Below are 25878 nucleotides of genomic sequence, written 5' to 3'. Positions count from 1 at the left end.
TAAAGGGATAATTCACCAAAAAATGAAAGTTTTGTCACTATTTACTTGCTCTGATCACAAGTGGTTCTCAACCCTCTTTTTCCCAGCATTCTTCAATACATATCCCTTTGCCTTTAACAGAATAAGGAAACTCCAACTGGTTTGAAACAAGTGGATGGTGAATAAATTATGACAGAATTTTCATTTTTGAGTGAACTATCCCTTTAAATTGAACTGTAGTAACTTGCAAATTCTGACTACTTCCCAGTTTTTAGAATAATTCAACTTTTTAAAATTCAGAAATACACAACAGCTCTGGGTCAAATGCAGATTTGAATGTGCCACTATTGTCATTCCAATCACGGATGTTTAGTAATTAGATCACATTAATGTTTGAAACAAGATGAAGATCATATAATAAACAAATCATGCAGCTTTAAGAAAGTTTGGGTTTCAAACAACACACAATAAATAAGCTAAACTCACATGTTAGCTTTTAAAACTAACCTTAATAACAGTAAGTCTCCCATTATATGATGCATTTAATATACTGTGCGCAAATCTATATTGTTAAGCGAGATATAATGAGAAGTAAAGGGTCTGTACTTGTTCAGGATGTGGTAGACGGCGAGCTGCAGTGGTCGGGCTCTGAAGAGCAGCAGGGGTGAGAGGCTGTTCAGAAGGGTCTGCAGGGGCTCAGACAGGCTACTCTTCTGGTCGGCTACAAAGCGAGGAGGGAGTTTATTCTGAGTGAGCAGCTCCACGGGGATGTAGGTGAGAGCCTCCCCCACCGCCCTCAACACTGGCAGGGGGAACACAGGGTCATCTGGATCCGGAAAGTCCACTGAGAAAAGTTTGACATTTTAGCAGCCTGTTAACCACCAGACATCAGATAGAACAGTGTAAAAGTATAAAATGATTTTTTTTTTTACTGGTAAGGAAAGACAGATAGATAGATAGATTAAAAAAACTAAATTAACAAAATTAAAACATGTGAATAAAATATATTGAGAACAGTAGCTATTGTTAAAACAATTTTAAAGTAAAAAAAAATCATAATTTGTTATTTGTTACTGTAACTGTATCACTGTATACAGTTATGAAACCCTGAAAATTAATTAAATCAACACATTACATACAATCTAATGGAAAAAAGCATAAAATGTAAGTAATAGTAAGTAATGTGTATTGATATAGCGCATTTATCATATATGGCTATACACCCAAAGCACTTCACAATCATGAGGGGGGTCTCCCCACTCAACCACCAGTGTGCAGCATCCACTTGAATGATGCAATGGCAGCCACAAGACAACGGCACAAGTGCGCTCACCACACACCAGCTATTGGTGGAGTGGAGAGACAGTGACAGAGCCAAATCAGTGAATGGGGATGATTGAGAGGCCATGACGGGTAAGGTCCGATGGAGGGAGTCAGGACCTAGATGTAATGTCTCATCCGAAAAACGGTGCTGACTGATGGTATGGTGTGCCGTACTTTACTGGGGCATTAGGACTCACACAGACCACAGGTTGAGCGCCCCCTGCTAGCCTCACTAACACCACTTCCAACAACAACCTAGTTTTCCCATGTGGTCTCCCATCCTGGTACTGATCAAGCTCAGTCCTGCTTAGCTTCATTGAGTAACCGGTCTTGGGCTGCAGGGTAATATGGCTATGGCAGATCAATCTAAATTTGATTGTTTATTAATATTAGTTACATTTTTACAAAGCTTTTAGGCTTTCTAGCAATATTTTACAGTCTAGCAATATATTGCATCTGCCTGGTTTGAAAACCCCTGGACAAAAAACAGCACCTTTACACCAGCAGCTGTAAAAACAAATAATAAAATACATACGTACGCATATACCAGAAGTTCTTTGCCATATTTTTCCCCAAATATCTCAAGTATACATTTTTTATACCCCTGGCAAATTCTGACATTTTTATTCAAATGTTAATAAAACCTGATAATTTTCCCACAATGACGTCTCTTGTACATCGTCTTATTATCTTTTGGAGAAGCCTGTGTCAAAAAAAAAACTTGATGGTTGAATAAAAGTCACTTTAAGTCATAAGAGGTATGAATCATTTCATGGCTTGACTCTTGACTAATAAAATGTAGACATGTTCCTGGTATATTTTATATCTTGCTATATATCTTGCTATATATATATATATATATATATATATATATATATATATATAACATAAATTAGAAACCTTGTTAAAGTATCACGAATCCCAAACTACTGTATAGTACTAATACAAGCAACAAAGTACAAGATCTTGTAAAGGTGACTCACTAGGAATCTTAATGAGCAGCGGGAGCAGAAGGTTGTGAATCCCCTCCTGAAAGAACTCCTTCCACTCTGAGCTCAGGTCTGCTGGAAGCTGCTCCACCACACCAGCAGGAGGCGATGCGAAAAACTCACTCAGTCTCACAATCAACTCACAGTTTGTGCACACAAACAGCTGCACCCAAGGATTCCAGAACACAGTGCTGTTTTCACTGGCAATCTGAAGAAAAGACAATCCAGCATGGCTCTAATTAGAAACAACATTCCGGTTCTTTCTAAGGCTAAAGAAGTAGCATTTAAAATGTAATACCTTTCTAACATCTAATAACTTTATACATATTAAATTTAACTGGGGAAACAATTAATGCGGCATTTGTGAGAAACATATTGAAACCGTAGAACTTTTTTTTTTACTGTAAAGTTATAAAAGATTTTTGGATGGAATTTCAGAACTGGCTGCATTCCAAACAGATACAAATGCATGCAAGATGTTCATAAAGTCTCCACTTCATGAGGAACAAAAATTCCTGAAAGCTTTCACATGCCTTGGACTTGTTTCTATTACTTGACCAAGACCTTCACGGCCCCCTTTTTATTTATTTTTTTGTTTATGTTCCTACTCATGTACCTTTATATCAACACTAACACTATATGCATTGGATTGTTGAACATGCCGTAATGGTTTGAAAGAAACAAACAGCATTAGCTGGAAGTATCATCTGTATGCAGCGATGTTCTCAGGCAAGGGGTTGATTATATACATTTACATATAGAAAACATTTATCCAAGGGCAACTTACAAATGAGAATCATGGGTGATATTTATTGATTTTTTTTTTTACTGATTATTATTTACTGATTTTATGATCACAGACACATTTGGTGTCCAAAGTATTTTTTTCTTTCAGCGTTTTTCAAATGATTAAAAAAATATATATATTTAAATAATGTGTCACTCATTGTCATGGATCCCAATTTATAGGTCATACAATATAAGCTCATATACCAATATATAGTCATTGTATTTTTTCATCATTGTGTAATCAAAATAATTTCTTGAGATTTTATTTTGGCAATATTTAATTTATTTTATTTATGAGCTATAATAATTTTTATTGCGTTAATTCTGTTTCTGTACCATAGTTTGCTTTAAAACTAATAAAAATAATCTCACACAACCATGTAAGATACAGAAAATGATGTCACTTTCCCTTTTCAATATGCTCTGAAGCGCTGAAACGTGTGCTTATGCTGACAAAATATTTTATTGTGATAAGTTTTAAAGCTTTAAGTTTTAAAAATAACAATAAGTTTAAAAATAGGTTATTTTGTGAATCATAAAATATTTTACTACAATTTCAAATGGAGAAAAACAATTAATCACTGATCACACAGTGGGTTAAGTCTTTTATTCATGATTTCAATAGCGTCATGTACAATACTTTTACCAAATATTATTATTATTATTATTATTATTATTATTGTAAGCAAATAAGAAAATTACTTGCATTTAGAAATAGCTAAATAATTAAAACCTAATATTTCTGAAAAATAAACCAGAAATAGTTTCTTTTAATTAAGTTTTTTACCTTAACTTTTTGAAATGCAAAATGTATTTCAAATGATAGAATAACTCATATACGATTAGCCATATGTGTACAGCATCTCAGATCTCATTTGCACCTGGCGTTAAAGTAAGATCTGCTCAAAATGCAGATTTGATTGTGCGCCGGGGTGGAAATGTCTAGAAGGGAAGAGGGAAAGTGTTGCTGTGAGCTTGTCTGCTGAATGCAAACAGTGTGAATGAAGATGGAGACAGAAGTGTCACCTCCAGCCAGGCCAGCATGGAGCAGAGCAGGAGATCCCAATGAGTGTTTCCCAACACTGCAGGAGAGCGATCCACCAGCCAGCACAGAAAACGCATCATCTCTACAGCCAGAAACAGCCTTGAATCGGATGCCTTTTCAAGGTCACTGCAAATAGACGCATTGCAAATGCAGAAAAAATAGACAGTTATGAAAGAAGGCATATAAAATAATACTTTGTATTCAGTTGGAAAAAATAACATTTACTGTTTTTGTTTTATGATGATTTTATGAATTAAACATTACTCATTCATGTTTATATTTAGTATTTTTATTTTTAAAAGATTATTTTGTTAATAATTTTTTTTCTAAAAGCATCCTGAGAAATATTTCTTTATACTGTTTGTGTTGTTTCGGATTATTGATAGATTTAAGATGATGCTATGATCACAAATAATTGTATAAATACTTGTAAAAAAAAAAATGATGTATTATTTAATACTGCTTCAATTATTGATTTTACATTTTAAACCAGACCTGGGCATTTTGTGGCCCACTGGACATCTTCGATCGGTCGGCGTAAAGTATTTATTTAATTTAAACTCAACTGCAAACAGGGTCTTGCAATGTGCAGGTCTGATATTGCGAGTCAACAAAAGTGGACTTTCATATATAGCATCTTTTGTGAGCTCAGTTTCGTTATTATCAAATAGGAAAGGATACCCATGCAGTATGTGAGTGACAGGAACCAACCAGGCAGCTTCACACTTTGTATGAAATTACACAGTAATAAAGGCAGACTAATTACCTCAGATTAATGATTTAACAAATCCAGATACAGATCCCCTCTCAGTGATGATCATTACATCACATATCCACCTCACATTCAACTTGACTTCAGTGCACTTGTTCAGCCCAACACAGGCTAGCATTCTCTCACTGAACATAAAATGAATGAATGAAGAACGAATGAATGAATGAATGAATGAATGAATGAATGAATGAATGAATGAATGAATGAATGAATGAATGAATGAATGAAAATTAACTAAAATGAAGCAATCAAATTATCAACCCTGTGGCATTTATTTGAAGTTGATATTGTGATGCTGGTTTTTTAAATACTTTTTGTGTAAAATGTACGTTTTTTTTTTTGTTTTTTTGAAAACAAATTAACTGTATTGGTCTGGCCCTCTAAAACCACCCCAGAGTTATTTATACAGTTGAAGTCAGAATTATTAGCCGCCTGAATTATTAGCCCCCCTCCGTTTATTTTTTTCCCCAATTTATGTTTAACAGAGAGAATATTGTTTCAACACATTTCTAAACATAATAGTTTTAATAACTCATTTCTAATAACTGATTTATTTTATCTTCTCATGAAGACAGTAAAAAATATTTGACTAGATATTTTTCAAGACACTTCTATACAGCTTAACGTGACATTTAAAGGCTTAGCTAGGTTAATTCAGTTAACTAGGCAGGTTAGGGTAATTAGGCAAGTTATTGTATAACGATGGTTTGTTCTGTAGACTTATATAGCTTAAAGGGGCCAATAATTTTGACCCTAAATCTTTTTATTCTAGCCAAAATACAAATAAGACTTTCTCCAGAAGAAAAAAAATATTATCAGACACACAAAAAAATTACCTAGGTCTGTCAACATTATTTGGGAAATACTTAAAAAAGAAAAAAAAATTCAAAGGGGGCTAATAATTTTGACTTCAACTGTATATATATATATATATATATATATATATATATTTATTTATTTAATATTTCACATGTGCATTTCGTAACAATATATGATGAAAACGGCAAATAAATATGTGGCCAAATTTTTTGCTATTTCTTTGCAAAATTTTGTACAAATAATAAGCAGATTACTGCAGAATTTATAAAGCAAATCTAATTTGGTCTAGCAATTTAGGGCTATTAATCAGATAAATTAGTTAAATAGTTATATGATTTGAAACCGGTGATGTCAACAGGCAAATGTAATTATGATTTGTTACAAAAGCACATTACAAAGTCCTGGCTGTGGAGGAAGAGGATATAGGTACTTGACTGGCCTGCCTGCAGTCTCGAACTGTCTACAATAGAGAATGTGTGGCACATTTTGAAGCCAACTTTTTCTGATTTTGTATAATATAATATAATATAATATAATATAATATAATATAATATAATATAATATAATATAATATAATATAATATAATATAATATAATATAATATAATATAATATAATATAATATAACATTAATGAAATTAGTATAAAAACTACTTTATACAAGTAAATAAATACGCAGATTTCAGCAGAATTATTAGCCCATCATTGAGGCTCAATGATGGGCTAATAAATCTGCTGAAATCTGCATATTTCTCCATGTTCAGATTCTGTGTGAGTATAAGTTCTCCTATCCAAGACCCTAATTACAGCGTAATAAGACAAGAAGATTAATATTTGCCTTCAATTTCAATCATTATTAATATGTGTTTTTTGTAAACATGTATTCTAAAAGTCTATTAAATGTCCAAAGAGAATTACAAATAACCGTACATTATATGGGAATCCCCCATATAAGCACTGTGACCCCAGCTCTGCCATTATAAACATAACTGCCATCACTGTCCTCCTCATTACAATGATACACACACATGCTCACCTGTTGAAGAGGAACCACTCCTCTCTACTGTTCCTCCATTCAGCGATCGTGCTGACGACAGCCAGCAGAATCTCATCCTCCACAGCAGCATCGGCCTGCAGGCAGCACAGCAACACCGCCAGACAGCACAACACACCTACACACACACACACATTATACTCAGCCTATATGACTCATGGTGTGCTGTGTGTGTGTGTGTGTTTTGAGTCTCACCATCACTGCAGTCGTGCTCTCGGTCCTGCCAATTGAGCAGCTCTGCGACACACAAGGCGATGAGGGATTCTCTGTCTTCACTGGCTAGAAACGGACAGAGCACCTGCAGAGTATTCACACTGTGCTCTGAGAGGGGAAAGAAACTGACACACACACAGACAAACAAACAAGCCACTGAATTAATAGGAACGACACAACCAACTACTCACTGGTTTAGCGAAACACTGTGTTGAAGGCTGTCTGAACAGGAGCTGGTTTAATATTGGGAAAGGTTATTTTTAAATGCAATATATTACAATCAAATATCTAACAATATTATCAATAAGAGAAGAAGAAAAAATGAAGAAAAACATTACTTTCCTTAAAAGTAACAAAGTAGCACATTTAGATGCTCCATTTCAGGGGTGCCCAAACTTTTTCTTACGAAGGGCCAAAAGCCAACCTTGATTGAGGCTAGTGGGCCGAAGGTAAATATATATGCCACAGGTAATTTCCTAATTTATTTAATAATATTTAAATATAACTATAAAACATTGCATTATTTGAACTAATACAGCTTAATTCTTTAACATTTAATCATGAACATATTACAGTAAAAACAATCTCATTTACAACAGAGTGGAGTTACACTAGTTTTTGCCTTGATTTGCTCACAAATGTCTTCTGCATAGTTTTCTATCTGTCGAGTGACATTATTTACATTTTTAAAAATCTGATTCATTTACAACTTTTAATTGAAACATTTCATTTCAGCTAGCTTTTTTGTAGCTCAGCAAAAAAACTAACAAAATAGATCATCCTCTCTCACTGTCTTCTCAGATGGTGGGCCAAATCAAAGCCCTATTTTGGGCATCTCTGCTTTTTAAAGTGTCTCAAGATTGTAATACATTACTTTTAAAAGCAACTTTCCCCAACACTGATCATGATTGTGTTTATATGGATAAGATGAGGTCACAATGAGGGTCATGATGTTGATCCTTTTAGGACTTGATAAAATGATAAGATGACAACACAGACTTAAGCAATACAAAAAAAAATCACTTAATTAATCTATTCATTATAGATATCACCTTTTGGAATAGCACACTATATATAATGCATATATACTGTAGGACACCACATATACTGTCCACACAGTAATGTACTATAATGTAATAACCAGCACCTTTTTGTAAAGCTGCTTTGAACAATTATTACTGTGAAAAGTGCTATACAAACAGGTTTGAAATGAGTTGAACTTTTGTAACTTATATAAGAATTTGTGGTTTAATAATATAGTAATGTTGCTTAGAGAAACTGTTAGTATTGTCTTAGAGGTCAGAGTTATGAGTTTCAAATCAGCTTATAGTAGGACTATGTTGTTTTATATATATATATATATATATATATAAATATATATATATATATATATATATATATATATATATATATATATATATATATATATATATATATATATATATATATATATTAATAAAGGAATACTTTTATTAAACGATGCATCAAACTTATCAAATATAATTGTACAGAAAGCTTAAAAAATTTCTGGATTTACACAAAAAAATGGAAAGCTACACAAGTGTTTAAAACATGTGAAATATATTTCTTAAGCAAAATTAGCATCTTCTAATGATTACAGGAATAAACTATTTTAAAAAAGATATATAAATAAAAATTGTTATTTCCCAGAGATGGGTTGCAGCTGGAAGGGCATCCGCTGCATTGGCGGTTCATTGCGCTGTGGCGACCACGGATTAATAAAGGGACTAAGCCGAAAAGAAAATGAATGAAATGAATGTAAATTTGTTATTTTAGTTTGTAATATTATTTTACAATTTTACATGACATTTTCAATAAATAAAAGCAGTAACTTTCTTTTAAAAACAAAACAGTCTACCCAAACTACTGAACATTAGTGCCAGGTTAAATCTTTTTAAATTACTTATTGCGAGTTTTAGGGAAATCGTTACCTTTCAACATTTCCATATAAGCTCTTGATATCACTTGGGTCCGTTTTATTGTGTTGCAAGTATTTCGCCAAACATAGTGACCAGAGAGTTCCATCTTGTTGTGATCTGTGATTAAGGGTATATACAAGGGTATATAAAATGTGTTCATTCAAAACAAATTAAATGTATATATATGCAAGGCTATTAGTATATAAAATGTACACTTCTGGGGAAAATATATATATATGTATGAGTTCACCTTGTGAAAAGTGTTTCTGTAAGAGTGGTTTTGATCAGACTGTTATTGTGTATTTTCTGTTCTAAACTCCAGGACTGCAGCCATTTATGATATTCAGACACCATGAGGGGTGAAAACTCCATTTCTTCACACCACTGAAGGCCATAGAAAATCTCTGAAACTACACAATACAAGTATTGGTGAAATCAAAAGCAAACAAACTGTTTAAAACTCTTAAATGTGTCTTTCTATAAACATAAGTGTATATAAGTGAAATTAAAGAAATGTATATTCATACAATATAAAAAAATTTATTTTAAATGAAAGTCATTCTGGGCGACGTGGTGGCGCAGTAGGAGGTGCTGTCGCCTCACTGGTTCGAGCCTTGGCTGGGTCAGTTAGCATTTCTGTGTGGAGTTTGCATGTTCTCCCCGTGTTCGCATGGGTTTCCTTCAGAGTCCAAAGACATGCGATACAGGTGAATTGGGTAAGCTAAAATTGTCCAAAGTGTCAGTGTGTAAATGAGAGTGTATGGGTGTTTCCCAGTGATGGGTTGCAGCTGAAAAGGCATCCGCTGCGTAAAAACATATGCTGGATAAGTTGGCGGTTCATCCCACTATGGCGACCCCGGATTAATAAAGGGACTGAGCCAAAAAGAAAATTAATTAATTAATTAATTAATGAAAGAAAGAAAGAATGAATGAATGAATGAAAGTCATTCTTTCAATTCGTGAAGATTTCTTAAAATCTTAAGCACAAAATCAGCCTACTGGAATGGTTTCTGAAAGATTATGTAAAACTGAAGATTAAGGCAAATTTATCTTTACCACCACAGGAATAAATAACATTTAAATTTATAAAATGTAAATCGATTAATATTGAAAACGGATATTTATTTTTAATTATACTTAACGAGTCTTACCTATGTGTTTGAGATCAGGTATTTCGGAGAGGTCTGCCTCCACCTGCTGGTCATCAGGTGAAGCTGAAGCTGCAGAGAAGATGACTCTGCCCAGTAAAGCACTTACACACAGGTGTGCGGGCAGCCGGTTTGATGCCCTGCACCTCCACACATCCATGGAGTGGTTTTGGCCAGTGACTCTGAGACGACCACACAGTAGAGGATTTCTCAACCACTGCGATGAGAGACACAGTTACTTAAAACAAAGCATGCTTTTTTTGGCCATAATAATATTTAGCTAGAACCTTCTAGAGGCCCAAACAAACCATTATAAAACACAATCAGGTCACAATAAAGCTTATTTGGAGTTTATTTTTGGGAGTTTGAAACTATACTATTTGATAAAGTACCAAAGCTCTGTGTGGATTACATACAAAACAAAAATAAAAATCCTTTTTAAAAACCTATACAACCTTCAGACAAAATAATCAGTGACTAAAAATAAATCAAAGAAAAAAAGAATTTGTGAGGTCAGTAAACCTCCACTTATTTATTCAAGTTTAATTTTTTAATTAAAGAGCAAAAAAGAATGTTCATCTTTATGGGTATTTCAGGGCCTGAATGTAATGTTTGACTCTCTAAGTAGTACCTGAGGTGACAGCGCTTGTCTAATGCGGCTCCATTCCTCTTCAGTAGGAGTAAGACAGCATATAAACTGAGAAAGAAGACAGCTGGTGTTCTGGGCCGAGGCAATGGTTTGAGCCAGACTCTCCACAGCCTGTACCAAAACCTGCAGACTAACATTAATAACAGAGGAGATCAAGACCAGATCCCAAACAGCTCATTCAAACTTAAAAAAGCAACAGATTGTCTGAAAATGTGTGAATTTATCAAAACACTAGAGGGCCCAAACCTTTTGACCGTCAGTGGTGTAGTGAGCAGTTGACTTTTAACCCAGAGAGCAATGTTATGGAGGAGAGTGCCCTTCGTGACTCCTGTGCCCAGGAAACTGATCAGCGACTGAATGCCAGCAATGTATGCGTGCTGGAGCTTCAGGAGAAGAGCATCTGGTAGAAAATTCAGAAACCACTTTTGGGTAAATGACATCAAAAATATATAGATTTTTTTTTATATTTTATTTATTTTTATGAATAATTACATCATTATATGAAAATGTATTTAAATTACTTTTCTAATAACTGTGTCTGAAAAAATTATTTAATTAATCAATAAGAAAATATGATTACTTGACTCAATAGTAGAATATTAATCTCAATGCATAGACAATAGAAACTAAACTTAATTTTTTAAGTTTAAGTCAAATAGAGCCTTTGTTAAAAAAAAAAAAACTTTAAAAAGTTAAAAATATATGTATCAAAACATGAAATGTTTTAAAGTAATCACACCATATTTCACACAAGCTTTGTCACTGACTAATTTCTTAATTCATTGTTTCTTAGGTACGTGCAATTCTCAAACAAATGTAACCTTCTTCAGATGAAAAATCTTAATTACTACGGGTGATTCTAGAATTTCAAGTACATTTTGCATCTCCACAATACAATTTTTCAAAAACAAGAAAGGGACAAAAACAACAAAAAGGGATATTTTGTCTTGAAATTATTATCTTAAAGATGGTCTCCGCCTCCTGAATTATACATACAGCTACAATTATCATTAAATAATTAAGTCCAAATTTACTCTACTAGATTAAGTAAACTTTTGCATGAAACATCTATTTTCTGTATTATTTATAAAAAGACATAATAATATTTAACCTCTTAAGGCCCAAGCTGTTTTTTGCATGCCTTTTTTATTTCTCTGCTCTGTGCTATTTGGGCCTATTGGAACCTAATAAGAATAAAACCTAAGTAACACCTTTTAATATGATGTACTTTTAGAGAAAAATTATGTCCATATATGTGGACTCGTGGTCCGAATTTCCATAAAACACTTTTTCCTGACTGTTTCTTAATGCATTAATAACACATACATATTTTTTGAACACGTTTTGACTATCAGAAACAGTCAACAACATTTTTTTGCCCATGTTAGACAGTTTAAAATAGTATTTGGGACATTTCATATGCTGCAAAACAGCTGCAGGGTGACACTGTATGTCTGTAGCAAAATATAAAACATACAAAGTATTTTAAATAGCCACTTAAGAGCTAAAATGAGCTGCCCACGTATGTGGCCACTAAAGCTCTAGGAGGTTAAAGCACTGATGCACACAGGATGTGACTTGCTCCAGTTGATTTCACTTCCTCAAAAAACGGCGGAAGGGATCAAGGCAAGTCATTCATTTGTACAAAAAGAATACACCAATAGTAGATTAATAATTTGGCAACTCTGCTATTAGGACAGTGCAATATTAATAAACAATAACATGATAAACATGCTATTTGGTATCTGGATTGACTTGAGATGAGCACAAAATGGTGGAAAATGTAAACTCTCTTACAGCTTTAAAAGTAAAACAACACCAGAATCAAACATTTCCTATCATATTCAAGCATAATTATAAATGAAATAATGCATTCATAATGGATAAATTATACAACTGTTGTTTATCTTTTCAGTTTAAGGAAAATTAATGAAAAATGTTGAGTCAGATATTTTTTTTAAAGGGATAGTTTACCCAAAAATGAAAACTTACAATTTACTCTCCCTCAAGAGCTTCCAAGCCTTTATGAGTTTCTTTGTTCTGTTGAAGACAATATTTGGAAAAAGGCTGAAAACCTGTAACCATTGACATCCATAGACAGAAAAAACAAATACTATGGAAGTCAATGGATACAGATTTAATCAAAATACCAGTTTCTTTCTTCAGTTTAACACTATTTTAAACAGAATTTTCATTTTTGGGTGAACTATCCCTTTAGGCAAGTGTAACTGACTTGATATAAGTAAGCTTTGTTAGTAGAAAAATTTAAATAATCTGCAAAATATATTTGTATAACAAAAATAAAAACAAAAAAAAAAATCATCATTTAATTATAGTAACTAGCTACCTTGTATCTAATTACACCCAACACTACCAGAATCTATTTTTCCTGTCAGCTAGTCTCACTGTATTGTTTTAGAGTCTTCACCTGAGAGATGAGTGACAGTTTGGTCCTGTGCACAGAGCTGGAAAACAGTCATGAGCAGCTCCTCGGCAGACGTCAGCAGGAGACAGCCCTTCACAGATGAAAAGAAAGTGGCAGCAACATCAGAGATGAAAGTGACCAGTGGCTCTAAGTTTCCAGCGTCAGACATGCCCTTTGCTTCTGACAGGGTGGCATGAAGCTTGTCGATGATCTGCTCGACATACACCTTGCCAATAAGAGGCTCTGCAGAGAAGAAAAAGAGTGAAACAGCAATTTTCTGGTTAGAAAACCCCCTGTTTAGTCATTTGTAATATATAATGAGATCCCATAAGACATACAGTTTAAAAGTTGTTGTTTTTGTTTAAGTATTTCATTATTTAATTCACAGACGATTCACTAAACTGTTTAAAAGTGTACAATATTTTATTTCTTTAAATGTGGACTGTTCCAGGGACTTGAGTTAGGTCAGTTTTTACCAGTTTAACTCTAATATGAACTTTAAGAGATCAGGTTATGGTTAAGCAGTGATAACATGCAGACGTACCATTATTGTGCTGCTGTGACAGAGCGAGGCTTATGAGAGGCCAGCCATGTGCATGACGGGAGGATGATGGAGGAGACCCACACAAACCCAACGCACACAAATCTCCAGCAAGACCCACCAGCCTCTCTCCCAACACTGAACCCCTCATCCAGCCCACACACACCTCCAGACGGACAGGGTCTGAACATGCCTGGGTGGATATACAGATAGTTTATAATAAAACTTTTGCAGATGTAAAGATAAACAAAAACAAAAGATCTCTTAATAAAAACCAAAGTACCTTTTCAATTAGCTGACGAGTCACACTCCAACTCAGATCCTTCTGTTGAGAGATAAACAGTGGATTATTGACGCTTCTTTTGTTTTAATTCTCAATATACAGTTTATTTTATGCAATTAAAATTTATTTAGTTGACTTTTTTGATATTTGCAACATTTTTATTGACAATATACACTACTGTTCAAAAGTTTGGGGTTGATCAGATGTTTTTAAACAAGTCTGCCTTCATTCAAATACTGTGATATTATTGAATAATATTATTAAAGTTTATAACAGTTTTGGATTTATAGATATTTTAAAAAAAAATGTGTCTGATGTTAAAACAGAATGTTTCACTCAAGTAATCATTTGTATTTATTGTCACAGGATTATAAATGCTAAACATTTATCTTACAATGTTTAATATGTGCTTAACATTAATATATATCCTTTGAACCAAAATATATTTTTATATGGCTTAGTAGTTTTAAAAATGATTTATTATCTTCTGTGGCGGTTCATTCTACCAGCAAAGGCAAACCACCCTTGCTAAAAATAAAATGCCATGCTGCCAGGGTAAAAAGAAAACGGTGTAATATAATGTAACACAACATAAAATATCCCCCCAAAATATAATAAAATATCCTCCTAGCCAAACCCCCGTCCATGTGTGTCTCTTACGCTGATTTGGTTGAGGATGAGTGTCTTGTCAGAACCAGAGCTGCAGCACTGCAGGGAACTGAAAACCATGTCCACCAGGAAATCTGTCTCCTTCCTGTCCTCCTGTTTTAACCACACAGCCACTCTCTGCAGGAGAAAGCGGACAGCTGCGTTCTCAGCGAGCGGCCGGAGCTCTGACCCCATTTCAGGCTTCATTTCCTCGGGCCGCAGCAACACCTGGAACACCTGAGGTCTGGGAAATGCCCCGAGCAGCTGAGACAAAAACCTCAGGTGCCTTTCCGACTCGCGCTCGCTCACGTACACCATGTTGAGCTCCGCCAGCTTGCAAACTAAATCCAGCAGGTGTCCATTTCTCAAGGGACAGTCCTGCTCCTCCACCACTGGAGCTTGCCTTGGAGGTTCATCCCCCTGGCCTCTTTCTTCATGGTCTGCGAAGCAAATTTTCACACTTTTCTTCTTCTTGGTCTGTTTACCGACATTGTTTGGATTCTGCATAATCTGCAGAAGCAACGCAATGCCCTCAAGATCGGTTCTTTCAGACTCCTCACAGTCCACGTAAGCTGTGCACAAGCGACTCAGACCTTCCCAGAAATCTGACAGCAGTCTTTGAAAAGTGGAGGAATCTTTTCCTGCCGCCCGCTTTTCCCAGGACAGCAGCATATCTGAGAGCTGAGGGAACAGAGGGCCCGACTGCAGCGCTGGGGTTTTCAGAGCTCTGTCAATCAGAGGAAGGAGCTGCAGAGAGAGGGGAAAAAACATTAAACACATGCAGGGTATATACAGAAATCAGAGAGTGGAATATAATACCTTTTTTAACACTGAAACTGCCAGAATTCTTTAACTACTAGAATTACCATAGTGGTCATGCTGACCATTCTCATTCAAGAATTCATATTGTCAAGTCATATTTACCTTCAAAGCTTCAATTGAGATATTAAAATTAAGCTTTGAATACCTGTCAACATATCTAATTAAGCCATTATCTTAAAAATATGATGTTTTTGGTGTTTGATGTATATGATGTTTATGTTTTTATACAGCCTATAAATGTAAAGTTAAGCTATGTTAGACCACCCGCAAATGTCAGCAACTCACTTTTATTTTTACTTTCTCATGCAGGAGAAAAGGATTTTCGCAGCACTGAATGTGCTGTTTTTAAAGACATATCTGAATTAAAGCAAAGAGCACAGAATCACCAAGAGGTGACACTCTATTGTGATTTGGGAAACAGCCACTAGATGCCACGGCGGCCATTTTGGAATGAAAATTCCAATAGAACAACAGCCTATTATAAGTCTGTAAAATAAACTATTAAAAGTGCTGATGATTTTGATAGTAAGTGTTATATTGTCATCTTTCAGGTTGTATCTCAGCTTTAATGCGCTTTTTAAATAAATAAATGTAAAAAAAAAACAAAGCAGCTGCTTGCCATCACGATAGCAATAAGATCCAATGGACGGCCGATCGCTTTCACTCCAGAATGGCAGAATCGCGGGGCTGTTGCTGGGCACTGCCGTTGCAATGGAACTTCTATTGAGTGTCCCCTTTTGTTGATTCTATGCTCTTTGAATAAAGTTATGTTTTTGCCAACAGAAATCTTCTTATTAGTAGGAAGTTGCTAGGCCCCAGAGGCACGCATATTTAAAGTCACGAAGAAAAGTAGCCAACAACTGAAATGCATGCAGCCATTTTGGCCGATACGGTAGTAAGAAATAATCATAAATCTTTTGTGTTTTGTAATTTTGATAAAATGACAATGTTAAAACAAATATACTCATTTAGTAAAAGTCAGGGAATTATAGATATGCATGTTTTATTTTAACTGTCAAAAAACTGTCAAAATGACCGCCTCAGTAGTTCTAGTGTTAAGATTCTTTCCATTTATTTCAAGACCTCATTGCCACTTTGTTTCGAGTTTCAACCGGTAACACTGACGACATTTTAACTTACAGTAAATTTACCAAACACTGATTCTCAAAAACTAATCCTGAACTAAAACGTTATTCAAATACAAAATAAAAATGCAAATCCAGCAAGTGGTCCCTAAAACAGCAGGAATAACAGTGTTTCCTTGGTTACTGCAGTAAACAAAGCAGCGTGTTGTCAAATCTAGTAGGATTTTAATGATTTCTACACAGCTTCCCGATATTCACAGATTAAATTCAGGCAAACTTTACTTTTTAGCATACTGAGATAAAATTAAATACCTTGTAAAATAGCATTTAAGACATTTTAAATACTTTTTAAGGGCCTTATATTTCTCTAAATTGACTTATTAACTTTTAATACTTTTTAAGACTCCACAGACAACCTGACATGAGATGGGCTGGTTTACATAGAGAGTTTGTTTTGGTTTCTGAGCGACAGACCTGCTCTGAGATCAGCATGTTCTGGATGTTTCTCTGTTCCTGCTCATCTCCGGCGTTCTGCAGGATGATAAAGCGAAGACACTCCATTGTGGAATCAATGATGGCTGCACTCTCTGAGGGACTGGATGAGGCACGATCGCTCGACAATCTGAAGCAAAAACACCACAGTGTTACGATACTACAAAGCACAATAATTAGTTGAAAACATTCTTGTGCAAATGATACATATATTCATGAAAAAATACTAAAAAGGATAAAACGTATTTGTTTTGAACAAATACTGTGTGCTTTTACCTTAATTTGAAATTCTCAATATTGCACTACATTAGTCTTTATGTTTAATTAGCAATGGCTTAATTATTTAATTGAATAAAAACCACGAGTCGGTGCCAGTGGTGTAGTGGTTAGTGCATCGACACATGCACTCCGGATCTCACGGCGGCCCAAGTTCGATTCCCGCCTCGTGGTCCTATGCCGATCCTTCCCCTCCCTCTGCTCCCCACACTTTCCTGTCAATACTCTCTACTGTCCTATCAATTAAAGGTGAAAACCCTCAAAAAATAATTATAAAAAAATAAAAATCACGAATGCGATTGCGTAGTTTATCGATGACTTGGAGTAGAAACATCTAAACATGCAATTCTGCTGCAAGTCCAACATGACCACAGAATGAATCACTATATGAATGAGAAGATGACGTTCTTTACCCCTCAATGATGGAGGTGAGGAATGTCCTAGAGAACTCCAGGTCAGGCTGTTTGACCTCTGCTGGCAGTTTGCTTATGAACGGGAGCAGGTTTGGATGCAGAGATGTTGCAAGACCTCGAGCTCCTTCTTTAAGAAGCACCCAGAGCTTGGGCATCACACCCTTCTTAGCACTGACATGCATCCAACAGTTCTGCACAAAGTTCACAGCATGATAAACAAAGATACACATGATAAAGACAGATGACAGATAAACACAGGAAATAACTGTTGTCCAATGACAACAGACTACAATAACGTGCATACCATTTATATTACAATGCAAAAGATCAACAGGTTTACTATATTATGTATTATTAGTAAAGTTTGCTTAAAATACATATGCATGGTTTATTTAATTTACAGGCTGCATTTTTAAATAAAAACTTTTTAAATAAAAATAACTATTTTGTATTTTAAGACATTTTAAGTTACTTTATTAAGAAAATAAGTCAAATTTTATATTCAGAAAAGCATTAAAGATGATTTTTAGCTGAAACTGTGATGCTTGGAGATTCATAAAATGCAGATCCTGACTACTAGCACTTTGAGAGCCAAAAACAAATCTAAACTTTCTTCAATTTTTTACTTTAAAAAAGAACTAAACAATTGGATCAATATTGGAATGTCTAACAGTGAGTAAATTACAGAGGTGTCATTTTAGTGTGAACTATCCCTTTGATTTTCATTTATAAAAAAAAAGCAGAGTATAGTTTACACACTTTATTTTTCATCTAAACAAAATAAAAACATTCTCACATCAACGCAGGACATGATATGGAGGACGGCCTCCCAAAGAGGCGGCAGCACCATTGGGTCTGTGTCATCAATAGAGAGCAGCACAGCAGAACACGCTCGCGCCGCTTCTGCCTGGATCAGCTGAGGTGTGCGCTCACACATGGTGGCAATCAGCTCAAAGAACGCCCCTCGAATCTGGAAAAGAAAAAAAAAATCAACTCTGAAAGTGATGTGAATCCAAAAAACAGAAAACAATACTCAGCTTTTTACCTAAAAAAATCTTAACATTTGACATAAAAGAGAAATTAGTTTAATAGTAAAGTGACACTATCTTTATATAGTGCTAATGCTTTGTATTTGTGCACTCAGCAAATCCTATATCAAGATGTTAAACTGATAAGTCTTTAAAAACTGAAGCAGATGTTTTGTTTTGTTGTCTTTGGAGGCGTAACTGATGCCAAAGACAGAAATGTAGAGCCCTGTTTTGGAAAAAGGGCAAGGAGCTGCAATTAATTTGCATGTAAAGAGGCACATGTAGTGTTTTAACTTCCGCACAAAAGAGGGCATTTACAGCATGGAATAAGAAATTAGAAGTGTGGTGAAAACCATCGATTTTGCGTTGATTTTGAGATGCATGACATGCATCCCTATTCTCTCTTGAATCAATTCTGAGCTTAGTTTTTAACAGCAGATGGCGCTCTAGACTAGTTTCTTTTTTTTTGCAGAATTGTTTTTTTCTTAACAAATTTCTATAATAAATGCTTCATAGTAGCTCCAGCTCTATAATACATGATCTTTATTTTAAGATGAATCTTTTCCAGCACATTCTGGAGAAACCTGAGATTTTTAAATCTTGTAAAATTGATCATGATACGACCCCTGTAAATTCACTCAGAACATACCTGACATTTAATATACAGCTAAATTGAAAATAATTTTGGGCCAATCAGATTTAAGATATAAATGAATGATACATGATTAATAAAACATCTTTTAATATCATTTATTTTAAATAAAACATTAAGCTGCCCAATGCTTGAATCACACCTAGTTATGAGACACTCTCCAAAAACTGAATATTCAGCTTACCTGTGGGGTCTTGTGTTTGCTGTACTTCCAGAATTTGGCCTGTGTGATGAGCTGGGAAAGTCCATCCTTTATCTGTTCTCTGTCTTTCTCAGATAAAGCACTTAGCAGTCTCTTCAGGGCCAGCAGAGAACTAGTCAACAGCCGAATATACTTAGCCTCTCGCTCCTCTCCTGGCACACTTCTGCACAAAACAAAAAGGAAAGAAAGATCACATTGAATTATTTGAAGGCCATTTAAACATAATAATTTTTTTTATTGGTGTTTAACAAGACCATACATAGTAGTTTACAATAAATACAAAAAAATACAGACTGTCTTAGTTTTATTTTCCAACTATTCCCTTAAAATAAAATAAATAAAATTTATGAATTATAAACAAATGTATTCTCTGAGAGAAAAAATTATAATAATAATTTTTTAAAACAATTATTAAAAAAAGTGTAAAAAAAAAATTGTTTTAATTATTGAGCAAGTTTACAATAAAAGCGTAAAAAAAGGAAAGAAAAAAAAAGAAAACAAATTTAAAAGCTGGCATTAAGGAGCCAATATTTCCTCTTTCCAATTATTTACTGTGTATTAGAACTGATATCAACTGAACAGGGTAAGCCTTTGAGTCTAAAACAGGGTTACAGGTCTTGTAAAAAGATTTGAGAGATCCTGCAAGTAAACATCTTAATTTCTCAAGTTTTATGCAGCTAAAGATTTCTCAGATACACACATCATGTGATGGAGGAATCCCGTTTTCATTTGATAAGAATGGCTCGTCTAGCTAAAAGAGAAGAAAAAGCAATAACCTGGCGAGATGCAACAGTCAAGTCAACTCTCTCTGAAATACCAAAAAGGGCTGTCAAGGGGTAAGGGTCTAGAAGATTTATGTTAATAGCTTCATTAAGTGTTTAAAAAACACTGGAGCAGAAATTTGTCAATAGAGGGCAACTCCAGAACATATGTAGATGGTTAGTAGGAGACTGCTTACAGTGATGACAAGCATCACTTCTATCAGCATTTTTTTTTTTGCTAATATGGCATTGGTTAAATGAGCTCTATGGAGCACCTTACATTGCATTAGGCCATGTCTGGCACATATAGGGGAGGAGTGGACTATCTTTAAAATATCTTTTCATTGTTCTTCCGCAATACTAGCACCAAGGTAATTTTTCCAAAATTCTTTGAGAGAAACCATAGGATTTACATTTAGTGTACTTATTAAATTATAGATAGCCGATATTAAATGTTTCTGGCCCATATCTAAGCCAAAAAAATAGTCAAGATGATGTTCAGGAGGGTGGTTAGGAAAGTGGGGAAACAATTTCTTAAAGTGTCTGACTTAATTTTATTTATAATTCTAAACCACTTATTATGATATTATTATTATTATTATTATTATTATACTACAATATAATGCAATATTTTTCCAATATTCATTTAAAACGTAAATAAAATACACTCAAAAAAGAGCTGAAACAACCCAATTCTTGAGATTTTTTGGGACAACTTAATTGTTTGATGTTCAGTCCACCCTAATTTGTAAAAGTTAACTTTATCGATTTTTGTTGGGACAACCTGAATAAATAGTGTAAAACCCTGCATTTTATAGAGTGTATATTAATGTATATCTGAAATTCTAATAAACTGGCTATTGTTTTGTGAAGAGACTCATTTTTGCAGAGATTTTGGTTTTAATTTGTAGGCTTTATATCATAAAATGAAAAATACACTCTACAACAACAACAACAAATACATTATTTTTGAGACACACTGAAAATATAATATAAAACTTTAACTAAGTAAACCAAAACATGTCCTGATCAGGTTATTTCAGTAGAAATCCCACACTTACTTAGGGTCACTTAGAGTGTCGGCTGTTTCTTTCAGCAAATTGTCTTGGAGAACCTGAGAATCACAGAGGAAATATATGATGAGCAATGATAGCTAGCATCACAAATTCTGCAGAATGTCATATAGTTTCTTTATGCAAGCATTATCTCACATTGAGGACTTCTTCTTTACAGAAGCTGATGGCCTCTGTTTGTTTATTGAGGGGGAAAGCAGCCTGAAAAGCAGCGCTGGCGGCAGAGGCAGCAGGAGAGTATGTGTCACACTGAGAGATGAGCCAGTGACCCATGATGCTCTTCAGGTAGGGGGCCAGATTCCTCTTGACTTTTAAAACCAGCTGCTCAAAGGCCTGTTGTGTGGCCTCTCGCACACGGCGATCGTGGTCCTGATGAATACACATTCGATTAAATATCCAAACAAAAAAGATATTGCATTTACAGAAACAACTAAATAAAATGCCTTTAAAGCTTCTAGCTGCCTTAAATTCAGTGAAATGAAAAGATATTTTTTTAGATTTAATTAATTATTATTATTATTTCATTAACCCTTGTGTATTGTTCAAATTTGCAACCCTTTTTGTTATGATCGTGGGTGTTTTTTGTCCCATTGACATCCATTATAATGACATTTTTGATTGCAAAGCCATGACAGCATAAAACCACAAATATTCTTGAATGTTAGTGGTTTTCCCTGTTGGAAAAAGGTCAAATTTTTTATTTTTACTGTTGATTATCATTTGGCACAATTAACCCGTTAGATAGGCCTGTGTAAAAAAGTTTCTGGCTTTTTTATAGAGTTCTATGTAATGTAACAGCAAATTATAGTGTGCATGGCATAAATACATGTACTATGATTTTCTCAGACATATCAAGATATAGATGCAAAATTATATGGTGTCATGACTTTGCAATAAAAATAGTAGCTATGATGGAAAGCAATGGGGCAAAAACAGTCACAAACATAATGAAATGGTAGTAAATTTGTTCTGTTAGTAAAAGTGTAGTTACGTTTTTGAAATTCTTCAAAGCCTTTTCCCAAAATATGTGACAAATTAAGATTTGCCACCTAAAAAAATCATTCCATTTGCTGAAACAGAGAAGATTGTGGCCAAATATGGACTCAAAATAACCCCAGAGTGGATGAGAACAGCACACAAGGGTCAAGGGACAACAATTATTTATTCAACATTATCCTTAATAAGATTAGCTTAAAACAACAATATATTACAAAATTATAAACGTATAACTAACACGATTTAATATACTTACCATCGATATTCGGCAGTATATCCGAGGCCAGTATGGCAGAACACCTTTTACAACATCAGGTTGTCGCTCTTGACACATTGCTCCAAACTCTTGTACTGCCTAAAATACATGTTTACCAACATTTATGAGACATTTATGAGTCTGTTAAATCAAACTTAAATAAATAATTAGTAGGTTTTACACAGACTAATACAATGGCAAAACAAAGCTTTGTGGCCTTGTCCTTCAAAACATTAGGACATGTAACAGAGTTGTAATATAAATTAAATTGAATTATCACAATTTCAAAATCCATCATTATTAATTTAAATTTAGTCATGCAATTATAACTGGCAACATGAATTGTGCCTTTAAGTAGCAAGGTGTAAAAACTAAAATGAAAAAACTAAATACAGCAGCCAATATTTTGTGTGAAAAAAAGAACAATGTTGATATTGCTTAATGAGCCATGAAGATCTATTCACATTTTAAACATAAATAAGTAACAGCAGACTATGAGGCTGAGCTTCAAAATATGAACAAATTCTAAATAAATACATGTAAATTCAAAATATCAACAGAAGTAAAAACATATGCATTTTTTCTGTAGGTAAACTGATTTTAAACAATAACTATTAAACCTGTAAAGTAGGCCTGTTGTGAGCTCAGAAATGTTGCCAAACAATAGCGTAAGCTTTTGTTAAATCTTTTAGATCACTTCCATATTTGTACACCTATGCAAATTAAGCAATAATCTTTAAAAGACATTGATTTAATAGAATATAAACTATATCTATTTAGAACTATAACTGTGCAACTGGAAGTAGCAATTCTGAGGGTGAAAACCAAACTACAAACAGATGTAAACTTTTTTACTCATAATTCTGAATTTATGTCTTACAACCATGATTGTAAATTTGAGAAAAGTCAAAATTGTCAGATATAAATTTAGATTTTGTTTTTTATTAGTACTGTCAAATAATTAATCATGATTATTCTTATCAAATATATGTTCGTATTCACATAATGAGTGTACGCATATTTTTACAATATTTGTTTTTAGAAAATTCTTATGCAAAAAATATTTAAATATATTACAATATGATACACACACACACACACAGTTGAAGTCAGAATTAATTATTAGCCCCCTGATTCTTTTTATTCTCCAATTTCTGTTTAACGGAGAGAAGATTTTTTTTGTATCAGTATGTCTGATAATATTTTTTCTTCGGAGAAAGTCTTATTTGCTTTATTTCGGCTAGAATAAAAGCAGTTTTTAATAAATAAAAAAAAAAACATTTTAAGGTAAAAATTATTAGCCCCTTTAAGCGAAATATTTTTTTCAATAGTCTACAGAACAAACCATCATTATACAATAACTTGCATAATTACGCTAACCTGCCTAGTTAACCCAACAAACTTAGTTAAGCCTTTAAATGTTAGGTTAAGCTGTATAGAAGTGCCTTGAAAAATATCTAGTAAAATATTATTTACTGTCATCATGGCAAAGATAAATTAAGTCAGTTATTAGAAATTAGTTATTAAAACTATTATGTTTAGAAATGTAAAAATCTTCTCTCCGTTAAACAGAAATTGGGGAAAAAAAATAAACAGGGTGCTAAAAATTCAGGGGGCTAATAATTCTGACTTCAACTGTATGCATACATACACACACACAAATACATACATATACATACATATATACATATACATACATACATACATATACATACATATATATATATATATATATATATATATATATATATATACACAGACAGACAGACAGACAGACAGACAGACAGACAGACAGACAGACAGACAGATAGACAGATAGATAGATAGATAGATAGATAGATAGATAGATAGATAGATAGATAGATAGATAGATAGATAGATAGATAGGATAGAAAATTTGTGTGTGATATTTACATATTCATACTAAAGTGACTTACATATAAAAAATATATATACGTGTAACCCAATAAAATAATCACATGTATTATGCAAATACAAATTTTATTTTGTACGTGAGAGTATTTGTATTAGTCATTTGACAGCACTACCTTTTATATATTTTTTATTCTGTGACAGAAACATCTTACCCATCAATCACAACAAAATATACGAGGGGGGTCTGGATGCAGGCCTGGTGCAGTTGCAATCTTAGCTGCATGCAATGCTTTTTAATGGCCACATATAACCCTACCCCTCACAGTGAATTCACTAGGCTCCATGGAGTGCATTGTGTCTGACATTGCAAGATTGCATAATCAAGACTGCATCCATATACTACTGGACTGTACCTTCAATTTTGTGACTGAATCTCTTTTGGACAATTTCCGCAGAACCATGCGGAAGTCTGCGTCCACTAGATTGTCTATCTCCTCCGCTCCCTGTACTGCAGGTACATATCCTAGATCATTAGAGGTTGAGACACCGAATCCCACAAACCCGGGAACAACACCACTCTCCCGGGCCAATAGATCAGCAGCTCTGCCGCTGCTAGAGGGCTGAAAGAAACAAAACACAAAAGCTGTCATCACACATTCATAAACATTTCATTGTCTAGTTGGTCACAGTCCTATGGTATAGTCAGACTGAAGCTCCCAGCTGTCAAAATTTACCATAGTTTTACTACAAATAATGAAACATGGTTATTGTAGTTAAACTATGGCAAAGTCTTTGACCATGGTAACCACAAATACACCATGGTAATGCTACAGTAACCATAGTTTAGTTGGCAATGTTATCTGTAGTATAAATGCGATTACACAAAGGGTGTTCAATGAGCAAAAAACGTGTAATCTTCATAAGAGCCATCATCAAATGTTGCTCAACTAATGCACTTTCTGTCTGATTACCCCTCAAACACGTGACGTCAGGATTACATGTACACAAGTAACGTTATACATAACAGACAAGATTAAAAAAAACGTTTAAAACGTATTTCAGAAACTCTGCGTTTATACAACTACCAAAAGCAAGTACATAAACACCCAACTCAAGTTTATCACATGGGTTTATCGTGCTGTCATATGTTTTGAGTCCGCTACATTGGGTTTACTAATATCTCAAACTTTTGGCTGGTAGCGAGAAGATATTAATAACCTAATAACTTTCATTTTGCCTCACCCGAACATTTCCTTTCGTTCTCTGTTTATTTTTGCCCCCCATTCTTGTGTCGGGTGAACGTCCACTTCTTTTCCGACTTCAGAACAGTC

General features: G+C 34.1%; 1 protein-coding gene across 2 annotated transcripts in view; it reads right to left on the bottom strand.

Moving 5' to 3' along the window:
- The window catches only part of ltn1 (listerin E3 ubiquitin protein ligase 1), a 37150-nt gene extending 11272 nt beyond the window's left edge, over positions 1-25878 (bottom strand). Inside the window, exons 1-23 of one of the 2 annotated variants that reach the window (XM_056466451.1) lie at positions 25790-25878; positions 24961-25167; positions 22673-22771; positions 21559-21789; positions 21409-21461; positions 19569-19749; positions 18501-18674; positions 17705-17895; positions 16998-17145; positions 14629-15363; positions 13969-14010; positions 13689-13878; positions 13148-13387; positions 10966-11119; positions 10702-10849; positions 10074-10287; positions 9173-9332; positions 8935-9039; positions 6965-7107; positions 6752-6887; positions 4107-4251; positions 2286-2499; positions 586-823 (exon numbers count right to left, since the gene is read on the bottom strand). In XM_056466451.1, the coding sequence (XP_056322426.1) occupies positions 586-823; positions 2286-2499; positions 4107-4251; positions 6752-6887; positions 6965-7107; positions 8935-9039; positions 9173-9332; positions 10074-10287; positions 10702-10849; positions 10966-11119; positions 13148-13387; positions 13689-13878; positions 13969-14010; positions 14629-15363; positions 16998-17145; positions 17705-17895; positions 18501-18674; positions 19569-19749; positions 21409-21461; positions 21559-21789; positions 22673-22771; positions 24961-25167; positions 25790-25831 (4190 nt within the window). In that variant the 5' untranslated portion in view covers positions 25832-25878. The remainder of the gene's footprint in view (positions 1-585; positions 824-2285; positions 2500-4106; positions 4252-6751; positions 6888-6964; positions 7108-8934; positions 9040-9172; positions 9333-10073; positions 10288-10701; positions 10850-10965; positions 11120-13147; positions 13388-13688; positions 13879-13968; positions 14011-14628; positions 15364-16997; positions 17146-17704; positions 17896-18500; positions 18675-19568; positions 19750-21408; positions 21462-21558; positions 21790-22672; positions 22772-24960; positions 25168-25789) is intronic. The other variant, XM_056466452.1, reaches the window with a different exon arrangement.

Source organism: Danio aesculapii, chromosome 10 (genome assembly GCF_903798145.1).
Source record: "Danio aesculapii chromosome 10, fDanAes4.1, whole genome shotgun sequence".
NCBI classification, from domain to species: domain Eukaryota; kingdom Metazoa; phylum Chordata; class Actinopteri; order Cypriniformes; family Danionidae; genus Danio; species Danio aesculapii.
The sequence above is the reverse complement of the archived record's forward strand: the minus strand, read 5'-3'. Positions and strand labels throughout refer to the sequence as shown.